The sequence below is a fragment of the Podarcis vaucheri genome (assembly GCF_965113315.1).
Source record: "Podarcis vaucheri genome assembly, chromosome: 13".
Classification (NCBI taxonomy): Eukaryota; Metazoa; Chordata; class Lepidosauria; order Squamata; family Lacertidae; genus Podarcis; species Podarcis vaucheri.
Genome location: NC_138751.1, coordinates 38320665 through 38332738, shown reverse-complemented (window position 1 = coordinate 38332738; position 12074 = coordinate 38320665). Strand labels below are relative to the sequence as shown.

At 46.9% G+C, this 12074-nt stretch overlaps 1 protein-coding gene across 1 annotated transcript; it reads right to left on the bottom strand.

The window, feature by feature from the left end:
* Positions 1 to 446: 446 nt before the first annotated feature.
* On the bottom strand, positions 447 to 5792 carry LOC309516061 (uncharacterized protein). Its single transcript, XM_082194567.1, has 4 exons — positions 5057 to 5792; positions 4177 to 4271; positions 3108 to 3269; positions 447 to 1295 (listed from the first exon to the last, which is right to left on the bottom strand). The coding sequence occupies exons 2-4, from the start codon at positions 4260 to 4262 to the stop codon at positions 1067 to 1069; spliced, it is 477 nt and encodes a 158-aa protein (XP_082050693.1). The 5' UTR covers positions 4263 to 4271; positions 5057 to 5792; the 3' UTR covers positions 447 to 1066.
* Positions 5793 to 12074: the final 6282 nt, after the last annotated feature.

Below are 12074 nucleotides of genomic sequence, written 5' to 3'. Positions count from 1 at the left end.
AAGTGAAAAACTTTGTAACCCCTTCTTTGGGAACAACAAGCATCTCAGAGCATCTCAGAGGTCCCAAGAGCCAAAGCAGAGTCCTCAGGAGCCCATGCCGTTCTGTCGTTGTTCAGAACAACCAAGGCTTGTGAAAGGATCTCACCAGCTTGCAGCAATCCTTCACTGAATAAGGAGTATAACCACACCTCTGGCAACCAAACACGGGACTTCATCCACACTTCCTAGTTCCACCTAGGCACAAACTGGACTACACTGGTGCCTGCAGGAAGTGCAACAGGGCAGTACCAGGAAGCCTGGGATCGCTGAGAGAGGTGTGCCGTTTAATTAACACCAGAGGGCGGCAGGAGGCGGGGACAAATTTGCATCCATTCCCAACCACTCATTTCTCCTAGCACACATAGCAACCTCACCCGAGCCAAGGCACCAAATAACACCACAAACAATTCCAGGTGGATAAATCTCTTTACTTGAAAACTCCTCTTGATGCAACTCCAGATGCATAAATGAAGCACAGAATCCCAGAAGCCAGGAATGCCCAGGAATCCCGCCACCCTGCCTGCGGAGTCACATAGCTGGTGAAGTCCATTTGTATTTTGCAGAGGAGCTATTCTGCAACACCGAGATGTTCCAGTGTTCTTTTCTGGGGGGGGGGGAGGCGCATGACCCCTTTCCCACCCGCTTCCTTGGCTTCTATAGCATCCTCCTCCTGCGTTCTGGCAAAGAGCCGCTGCCACGTTGGAGAGGAGGCTCTTAGCTTGACCGTCGCTGAACACACAACTCCATTGAACACCCTGTGGGCCGTAGCAGCTATCCGCTCTACAGCCTTGCATCCCTATGAAGCTTTGCCTAGGCACCAGTGGCCCAAATCTTGAACTGGGATGGGGGGCACTAAAATGCTGGAGACAGAAGAAGACCCACAACCATCCCATGATGGTGGCCACGCTTGTAGTTGCCCATTGCCTCTGAGCACTCGGGGTCACTGAGTGTGTTCTCTTGATCCTTGCGGCTTCCCAGAGCCTGGTTCAGTTAGTGCCCATCTCTCCCCTCGTCAGCATGGTGTCTCTTAAGTGGGAGTGGGCAAGCCATGCCCAGCCGCCCGGCGCCTCCTGCGCCCATAGCCCATGGGATCGGCTGTGTCCTTGTTGTTCTTGCGGGATTCGTCCTTCTGGTTGTTGCCCCCGTAACGGTACAGCAGGTTGGCGAGGTTCTGTACCTGGCAAGTGCCAAGCTGGCATCCGCGCATGGAAGGCAAGGCCAGCAGGTGTCGGGGGACACGATGCCCAGGAGAGGAGCTGTGGGTGGGGAAAAGAAGTGTGAGGAACACTAGGGTCTTGTAGAGGACCTATATAGGGCCTGGAGCTGGAGGAATGATCTCTTGAATGGGAGCAAAAGGCGCAGCCAGGCAGTGATGGGGGGTGATGTGAATTATAGTCCAGCTATATCTGGAGAACCACAGGCTCCCTATCCATGCTATACTAGAGCTGAGGCTTCGAATCATAGTTAGAAGGGTACCCCAAGGGCAGTGGCGTAGCGTGGGTTGTCAGCACCCGGGGCAAGGCAAGTAATTTGCGCCCCCTAACCCGTGGATTTGCGCCCCCTAACCCATGGATTTGCGCCCCCTAACCCCCAGATGTTGCGCCCGGTGTGGCCCGCCCCCCTGCACCCCCCCCACGCTACGCCACTGCCCAAGGGTCATCTAGTCCAACCCCCTGCAATGCAGGAATCCTGCTCCACAGCAGTCCCTGGGTGGACTCGAACCACCAACCTTTTGGTTAACAGCCTGGTGCCCTGACCCATCGCACCACCCGAGGGACTCAGGCTAAGATTGTCATAGGGCTAGGAATTGGCTTTCGCCCAGCCAAGAGATGGCTTCATCTTGGTCTGGTCCAGTTTGGGGCCGTGATTAAAAACAGAAGAATAGTAAAAGGCTAACTTTCACACTGGGGGGGGGGCTCAGTCTTCACTACCATCCAAATAACTACACCCTATATAGGGACACAGGAAGCTGTCTTATACTGAGTCAGACTATTTGTCTATTTAGATCGGTATCATGCAATTGCAAATCAAGACTGGGTCATGCCCCAAACATGTGTAGGAGGAAAAATCAGTTTTGCCAGTGAATTCCGCCCCCCCCCCCACATGGTAATAAAGTGTCACGGTACTCCTAACTGCATCCACTGTTTTAATAGGAAGAGTCCTCGTGAGTTATTTCATTACTGCATCAGAAAAAGCTTCACCAGCAAAATTTCTGCCTATTGGGAAGCAAAACACCTCCCAGGTTAATTAAAAGGGGGAGGGGAGAGACGGTTTGGCAACTTCTGTCTGTAGGACGCATTTTTACATATTTTCTGCCTGACACAAATAGGTGTTGTATGGTTAGATGATACGTTTAGCTTGCCAGGCTGTTTCACAAGCCCTAACCCCAAGAAGAAGAAAAAAGAAATTTAAATTGTAAGATAGAGAGAGGGATTTTGTTCTTGCGAAATGCAGATCAAGCAAAATCAATATTATTATATTCTAGAGCAGACGTAGCCAGCGTGGTACCCTTCAGACTACAACTCCCATCATCCCTGGGATTTAGAATCCAGCAAGATCTGGAAGGCAGCACATTGGTTAGCCCTGTTCTAGATCTATTGTCGCACAGGTTTGACTGGTTGAAAGACCATGCCCTGACTCCCATGTTCTCTGGGAAGGTCTGAGGTCTACTGCTCTGGAAGACACAGCTCTAGAATCATAGAACTGTTGAGTTGGAAGGGACCTGCTCCAAGTGACTGTAATGAATGAATCTCAGCTAAAGCATCCATGACAGATGATCATCAAGGGCCATAGCTCAGTTGCAGAATGTCCCAGGTCCAAACTCCAACATCTCCAGGTAGGGAAGAGAATGTCTCCTGTCAAAAACCCAAAAGACCTGCCGCCATTACTAAGCAAGATGGGTTGATGGTATGACTCAGTATAAAGCAGTTCCCTGCATTCCTGGATGGATGTGAGACAGAAAGCTGAAGGTAGTGTTCTCTGGAATAAGTGGTTGATCTAGTGGCTATATCTAATGGGGCTAGTCTGCTCTGAGTGCAGGGATGTTGTCCTTCCAAGGTACCACTTACCTCTTCAACAGGTTCAGCTGGCTTCTCACTCCCTCCAACTGCTCCCACTTGGTGGACTTTTCTCCTGCTTCCAACACAGGTTCCTGTAAGGCTCTACCATCTGCTCCTTCGCGTATCTTCAGGAGCTGATTCAGGAAGGAGGCAAAAGGAGGGGGCTGCCGCCTGGAGAAAATAAGGAAGTAGGGTGCTTATAACACATTGATGATGGCCATAAGATGAGGGGAGGATCCCTCACTGTCTCATCAGAACATCAGAATCAGGCCATTGGACCGTCTAGTCCAGCCTCCTGTTCACAAGCGGCCACCCAGATGTGGCCGGGAATCCCGCAAGCAATACCTAAGTGCATGGGCAAGCCCCACGATTGCGGTTCTCAGCAACAGATATTCAGAAGAACACTGCCTCTGACAGCAGGTGTAGCACATAGACATCATGGGGAGCAGCCATTAATAGCCATCAAGTTGCCTAATTCTCTTTTAAAGTCATTAATGTGCTGAGACCACATAACACTGGTCCTGAAAGACCTACATTGGCTCCCAGTACATTTCCGGGCCCAATTCAAAGTGTTGGCGCTGACCTTTAAAGCCCTAAACGGCCTCGGCCCAGTATACCTGAAGGAGCGTCTCCACCCCCACCCAGACACTGAGGTCCAGCACCGAGGGCCTTCTGGCGGTTCCCTCACTGCAAGAAGCGGAGTTACAGGGAACCATGCAGAGGGCCTTCTCGGTAGTGGCACCCACCCTGTGGAATGCCCTCCCAGCAGATGTCAAGGAAATAAACAACTATCTGACTTTTAGAAGACATCTGAAGGCAGCCCTGTTTAGGGAAGCTTTTAATATTTGATGAATTATTGTATTTTAATATTTTGTTGGAAGCCACCCAGAGTGGCTGGGGAAACCCAGCCAGATGGGCGGGGTATAAATAATAAATTATTATTCTTATTCTTAAGTTGGTGGCCCCATTGCTACCTCTTGCGGGGGGTGAATTTTGTGGTTTATGCATTGTGTTGCCCTCCTCCTTACTCGAAACCAACCACCCTGAATCGCCACCTGCCCATTTCCCAGCTGCTCACCTGTCTGGTGCTCCAAATGCCCTCCAGGGCTGACATGAAGATGTCATCAGCAAACAAAGCATCACAACAAAACTTCTTGAATCCATGATCCTGACCTGGGAAGAAAAGGGCAAAGATGAATTTGTGTTATAGTTCATTCTGGCTCCATTCTGGATCCTGCATTCAAGGGGCACCTGAAGTATTAACAAAAATATATCTGAGCAGACTGCCTTTCCTTCCTCACCAACAACCACAACCCTCCACATATCTTGGATGAGGGTGCGATTTCAAGGCAGCCTGAGACTCGGCAAAAGCAGCATCTCTCCCTTACGGTGAGGTCTACAACAATGCATTTTTGGTGCTCACAGAACTCATCCATGGGATATTTTAAATCGGATATGAATGCATGTAAATAAGTATTTTAAAATGAGGTGGGACCCCTGGCAGGTAATTACTGCAATGTTTTGTTTGATCAATCAATTAGATTGGTCAATTAAAAAAAATAGCGACAAAAAATGTGCCCCCAATTAATTTTTAATTCAAGTTTATAAATTAAGTCCCAGAAAGGAATTTAATTAATTTGCTGGAAAACAGTGAGCCATTTTGAACCTTCTCCGATCACCCTGGAAGTAGCCAAGTGATGCTCACCTCCAGCTCGTATGCTTCCCTCCCCAAACCCAGAGGAATATATTGCCTCAGCTATTGATAGATCATCGCAGCCCACCTGATCAGTTCTATCCCATCCATACTTCTGGGTCAATAACATCTGCTTTACCTTCCAAAAGCCAAGAGAGGCTCAGCAAAGCCCTTCTTAATGCAAGCCTATCAGCTACCCGAGAAGCCACAAAGCCTCTCTAAATCCCAGAGCACGCAGAAGTCCTGAGGAGATGGAGACACTTACCTGATATCTCCAGCGGTTCAGTCGAGTTGAGTCTGGTCTGGTCCCTTTGACTCTGAGGCTCTGTCCAGCAGTAGCTGTTTAGTGTCCAGTTGCTGGGATGGGTGTGTGGCTTTTATGCTACTGTTCAGGAGGTGGGGCTTTTGGAGGAGCTTCCGAAACCTTCACAAGCAGACAGGATGAGGGTGGGTCTTCCCGGCTTGTTTGAAGGATAGGCAAAGGGCTGTAGCCTATTCCTTCTCACCCTCAGCCCATGCCTTCCTTTTCATGCTTTCTGTCATGCACACATATTCACATTGGCTCATCCTGTCTGACTCTGCAGGGATTCTTCCCCCCGCTCCTGCCTCCCCGCCCTCTGTTGACCTCCCAGACAGACAGACATGTCCTCAGACACACACGCACACACAGGTCTACACGTAAACGCCAGCTTCCCCGGTATTTTCCCTCCTCCCATCTTGAGATCTAAGCGCCCTTGTATTCTTGATTTCTCCCACCACCGGTTGCTATCCTTCCCCATTCCAAAGGGCGGCTTAACATCAGCGGCCAACTGATGAGGAAGGCAGTACAAACACTTTGCCCAGTTTGTGTTTTGTGCCATCAGAAAAGCAAGGGGGCAGGTTTTTTTTAAAAAAGAAAAACTGCATCAGGTGAGTGGGCAGTTTTGCATTGGGCTCACCTGTTAGGTCGTACTGAAATCTGCACTTTTCTGAATGTTGCAATGCAGTTCCACCACCAAGACATGTGCAGAAATAATAATAATTATTATTTATACCCTGCCCATCTGGCTGGACTTCCCCAGCCACTCTGGGCGGCTTCCAACCAAATATTAAAATACAGTAATACAGCAAACATTAAATGTTTCCCTAAACAGGGCTGCCTTCAGATGTCTTATAAAAGTTTGGTAGTAGTTGTTCTCTTTGACATCTGGTGGGAGGGCGTTCCACAGGGCAGGCACCACTACCGAGAAGGCCCTCTGCCTGGTTCCCTGTAATTTGGCTTCTCACAGTGAGGGAACCACTGGAAAGCCCTCAGCGCTGGACCTCAATGTCCAGGTAGAACGATGGGGGTGGAGACCCTCCTTCAGAAAAGTGCATATGCTAGGTAACACTGGCAGGGGAAAAGGTAAAGGTAAAGGACCCCTGGATGGTTAAGTCCAGTCAAAGGCGACTATGAGGTTGTGGCGCTCATCTCGATTTCAGGCCGAGGGAACAAATTGGCACTAATAAAGAAAAGTTCCAGAGTGGAAACAGAAAGCAAAATAAAAATGCTTTTGCAGTTCATCAGAACTATCCAGCAATATCAAGTTTTAGGAAAACTGGTGCTATTAACAGTAACTCTTCTAGCTGGTTAATTGATTTGGCAACTTCCATGCACATGACATCTGATGCTAACCCTTCCCCCAAGGGTTAAATGCTAACTCATCAAAGGCAGAGTTACAGATAGGTAGCCGTGTTGGTCTGCCATAGTCAAAATAAAAAAATTCCTTCCAGTAGCACCTTAAAGACCAACTAAGTTAGTTCTTGGTATGAGCTTTCGTGTGCATGCACACTTCTTCAGATACACTGAAACAGAAGTTGCCAGATCCTTCTATATAGTGAGAAGGTGGGGAGGGGTATTACTCAGAAGGGTGGTGGGAATGGGAGATTGGCAGATAGCTGAGATGAGCCTGTTGACGACTCTTAACGACTGTAATAGGTCTTACAGGAAAAGGCAAGGGGTGAGAAGGTGAGAAATGGCTTAGTCATGTATAATGGGATAAGAATCCAATGTCTTTGTTCAAACAAAGGCAGCTATAGTTGCAAATGGAAACAAAATATCTGTGAAAGGAAGAGGAACAGGTTTGCTCAAGTGTGTTGCAGGTATAAATACTGTTTGTAATGAAGTGAGAGCAGTAGTTGCTGGAATTAACAAATAAGAAAGTTTTGAGATTTTACATGCTACATTAAAATTGATTAATTCATTGAGAAGGGGGTTGTAAGAAAAACACTGGGGCCTAATTTGAATAATAGTGTGCCTGGTTTCTGGTGGGCAATCTCCTCCTTTATTTCCACACTGTGGCTGCAGACCAAATCACCTGTCAGGAGAGCTATGAGATTCAGGTGAGGGTCATATGCCTTGTCAATGCCAGCAGGTTTGACCGGCCTACCCAGGCCTATAACAGGAAGATCTCGGGCCAGTTTTGGATGAGGCCTGTGAGGAAGGTTGCCCAGCTGCAGACAGTGAAATTAGGCAGCCACAAATCAAGCCTTCTAGTTCAGATTCCTGGGATTCTCAAAGAGAGGATCTAGCAGTTGTTGAAAACCAGGATGTGCAGGTTTACCCTTTCCCCTTCAACCTATTCTTAGCCGTGGGGACGTGCAGATGTGCTGGAAGCTTTGGCCAGCTGCTCATGCCTGAAGGCTGACTCACACCTTTGTGAGGAGAGAGGGGACGTTTACTAGGAGATGTGCCTGAAAACACAGGTCACAGCCGGTAGCAGAGGAGGAAGAGGAGCTATTGCTATATAGCAATGGGAATAGGGCCAGGCAAATGGGATAAAGTTAACCAGGATACAGGATGCATGCAGGAAACAATGAAAGCCAGAGCCAAGACTTTTGTTCAAAAAATGAGGTGTCAGAGTTCAAACCTACCTGGTAGTTCTGCTCTCTGATGGGAAGCCTTTCTCTTTTATCCCAAATGCAAGGATGCTGGTTGTGGTTGCTCTGTGGGTGAGGTGAGGGAAAGGCCCTCTTCATGTCATCAGGAACAACCTTTTCTTCATGATGGATCGCTGTGGTTAAATGCAGGTTTTGGAGTTCAGCCCCATCAGGGCGGAATACGCACCATACATTTATTGCACATTTAAATCACATGAATTTGCCTGAAGAACCATGGGAACTGTAGTTTAAGGGTGCTGGGAAGGGATTCTTACAACTCCCAGGATTCTCTGGGGGAAGCAATGCTCTTTAAATGCATGGTGTGTTCTCTGGGAAGGTACTGAAGTGCTTGAGGGATCCAGGGGGAATCGATCTTTAAGGATTCTCCAAACAGAGCCCGGTTCATTCCTAAGTAACACAAAATCCGACTTCATTCCTGCCAGACTCCTCTGTTGACTTACCTTCTCTAAGAGAATGAGGGGGCCTTAGCTTCTCGTTCTGCCTGTCCTGATCTAATGAGTTAGAGAAGGACACCTCAAGAGCACTGCTAAATATAAAACGATGAAGCATTTAGAAGATGTCCAAAACCTTCAAGTGTCCCTATTTTCCAGGGGTAGTCCTGGATTTACAGAAGCCGTCCCAATTTCTGATTTGATCCCAGAATGTTCCGCTTTTCCTTAAAAGGTAAAGGTAAAGGGACCTCTGACCATTAGGTCCAGTCGACCGACTCTGGGGTTGCGGTGCTCATCTCGCTTTATTGGCCGAGAGAGCTGGCGTTTGTCCGCAGACAGTTTTTCCGGGTCATGTGGCCAGCATGACTATGCTGCTTCTGGCGAACCTGAGCAGCGCACGGAAACGCCGTTTACCTTCCCGCCGGAGTGGTACCTATTTATCTACTTGCACTTTGACGTGCTTTCGAACTGCTGGTTGGCAGGAGCAGGGACCAAGCAACGGGAGCTCACCCCGTCACGGGGATTTGAACCGCCGACCTTCTGATCGGCAAGTCCTAGGCTCTGTGGTTTAACCCACAGCGCCACCCGTGCCACTTTTCCTTAGGACGCCCCTATTTTCACCAGAAAAATGTTGGAGGGTATGGAGTTATCCGACCCCTGAGCCATCTGAAAGCAGCCCTATATTGGGAAGTTTTTTAATGTTTAATGTTTTATTATGTTTGTGAATATGTTGGAAGCCGCCCAGAGTGGCTGGGGCAACTCAGTCAGGTGGGGTGGATAACTGTTGTTGTTGTTATTGTTGTTGAATAGGGCACCCCTATTTTCATTGGAGAAATGTTGGATGGTATGAAAATCTCGCTGAAGCAGGACTAGTGTGGCTTGTACAACTCTAAGCCCTGTCTCACTAAGCTTTGAGAGTGCAGCAAGCATTTGAATATGGGTGATCTAGGGGCCATTGTGTGCTAAATACCTCAACAAAAATTCCTGAACTATTTAAGCAGATATAAGATAAGAGGACAAGCCCTTTTATGAAGCGGTAATTAGTTGTAGAACAGGAATTACAGAATAATAAAGAGGAATAAATGGACAGTTCTCATAAAGAAGAGAGATGTAAGAAGTGGATTTGTGGTTTCCAGCATTCATAAATGATCTGGAATGAGATTAGAGCCATGAGGTGGTCAGGTCTGCTGACAGCACCACATTATTCTGAGTGGTAAAAAGAAAAAGGGATTGCAAAGAGCTGCAAAAGATTTCTCCAGCCGAATTGGCATGTCATGTGATTTATTATGAGTAAGAGGTGTTGCATGTGAGGTTGCGAATCCTAACTTCACATGTAAACTGATAAGGTCGGATCCTGTGGCAACTGACCAGAAAATGAATCTTAGGATCATCGTGGGAAGGCAGTGAAAACATCAACCCATGCAGCACCCATGAAAAACGTGTATTTCATGTTATCGTTAGGAAAGGGATCAAAGGTAAAACCCTCAATATTGCAATACCTTTACTCTTGTGGTGTTTAGTGTCACTGGCTTTGGCCGCAATAAAACTTGCACTTGCAATACCTTTACACAAACCTGAGCAGCGACCACACTTTGAATATTGTATAAAATTATGGTTGCTGTATCTCAGAAAGGACATAACAGAGCTTGCCATGTTGCAGGAAAAAAGGGAATGAAGAAGCTGGAACAACAGTTCCCTGATGAAGAAAGTTGACAGCATTTGGGCTTTCTTAGTTAAGAAAAATTGTGAGTAAGGGGGACATGATAGAGGTTTACATATGTGTGTGTGGTGTGGAGAAAGTGGATAGATATTTTTCTTCTCCTCCTTTACACGGCACATAGTTAAACTATTGAATTCATTACCACACACAGTGGCTCTTTGAACACCTCACTGTTCATTACAACCAGCCTCTATCCCTTTGAGGGTGATATAAATATTAGGTCCTAAGTAAATACAGTGGTACCTCGGGTTACATACGCTTCAGGTTACATACGCTTCAGGTTACAGACTCCGCTAACCCAGAAATAGTGCTTCAGGTTAAGAACTTTGCTTCAGGATGAGAACAGAAATCATGCTCTGGCAGTGCGGCGGCAGCAGGAGGCCCCATTAGCTAAAGTGGTGCTTCAGGTTAAGAACAGTTTCAGGTTAAGAATGGACCTCTGGAACGAATTAAGTACTTAACCTAGGGTACCACTGTACATCTTTCTCTCTCTCTCACACACACACACGGCATGTGGCAATTGGCACTTGGCACTGGCAACCAATGGGAGTTTCTTTCCTAATGCGAACTGCTGTTTAGATGTGTTAAATTTCACCAAGTGTGTTGACTGAGAAGCTGAGGCTTAAACTTCCTCTCTGGGCAACCTGTAATCCAGATTACAATCTCCTCAACCCCTCATCTCCTAGTTAATAGTTTTTTTTAAGAACCACAGGGTGGCTGCTAACTGCCTTCTTAATCCCAGGTGTAGCTAGACTGTCATATAGCTGTGAAAGGAAATTGAGCAAATTCCATGGAGGATTAATGCTGTCAATTACAGCTATATATAGTACCTCCACTGGTTGCTGGATAGCACAGTAGGAAAGGCTGTTGTGCTCTTGGCTGAATTATGGGCTTCCAAAAGGCATCGGGGTTGGCCACTGTGAGGAAGAGGATGCTAGCCTGGATGGGCCTTTACTCCAGAGTTCCCCAAACTTAGGTCTCTAGCCGTTATTGGACTACAACTCCCATCATCCCTAGCTAGCGGGACCAGTGGTCAGGGATGATGCTGAGTTGTAGTCCAACAGTAGCTGGAGAGCCAAGTTTGGGAATCCCTGCTCCAACCTAGCAAAGCTCTTCTGGTGTTCTTAACTTTTAGATGTATAATTAAGACTTTTAAAGTGTACACTTTCAAATGTGGAATGATACGAAACATGTCAGAGCCAGGATTAAACAACAGCACCCCTTCAACTGTACGGTCAGGTGCAAATCCTAGGCCCCAGCTGTACCACAAATTTAAAATTGTACGATATGGCTTTAAACAAAGAGTCCTGGGCACTGTAGCTTATTAAGAACACCAGAAGACACTTATTCCCCTCACAGTATAATAATAATAATAATAATAATAATAATAATAATAATAATAATAGTTTATTTATACCCCGCTCATCTGGCAGCTTCCAACAAAATATTAAAATACAATAGTCTATTAAACATTAAAAGCTTCCCTAAACAGGACTGCCTTCAGATGTCTTCTAAAAGAACTACAATTCCCAGAGTGGTTTAACCATCCATCCCTCTTTCCAGGGAACTCTGGGAACTGTAGCGCTGTGGGGGGAACTGGGGGTCTCCTAACAACTCTTGGTACCTGTAACAAACCATACTTCTCAGGATTCTTTGGGGGAAGTCATGGCTGTTTAAAGTGGTACAAAATAAAAAAATTCCTTCCAGTAGCACCTTAAAGACCAACTAAGTTAGTTCTTGGTATGAGCTTTCGTGTGCAAGCACACTTCTTCAGATACCACTTCTTCGTATCTGAAGAAGTGTGCATGCACATGAAAGCTCATACCAAGAACTAACTTAGTTGGTCTTTAAGGTGCTACTGGAAGGAATTTTTTTATTTTGACTATGGCAGACCAACACAGCTACCTATCTGTAAAGTGGTACAGTACTGCTTTCAAGGTTCCTTTTGTGGGAGCAAGAGAGAAGCATAAGGCAGTTTGTTTTTCATTCTGTCCTTGGCTGTTTATGATTTTCCTTAGCATCTGGAAGGAGCCGGAAAAAATATATATGACGTTTGTGCCGATGGAACAATGGGAGGGGGCAGGAGGAGGAAACAGCTGGTGCTCAAAATGGGGAAGGGGGCAGGTGTGGGTGAAAGACCAAACAGGGAATGTTTGGGACTGGGAGAAATCTGAGACGAGGGCACTGGTGTATACCTCTTCGCTCCAGCAAAG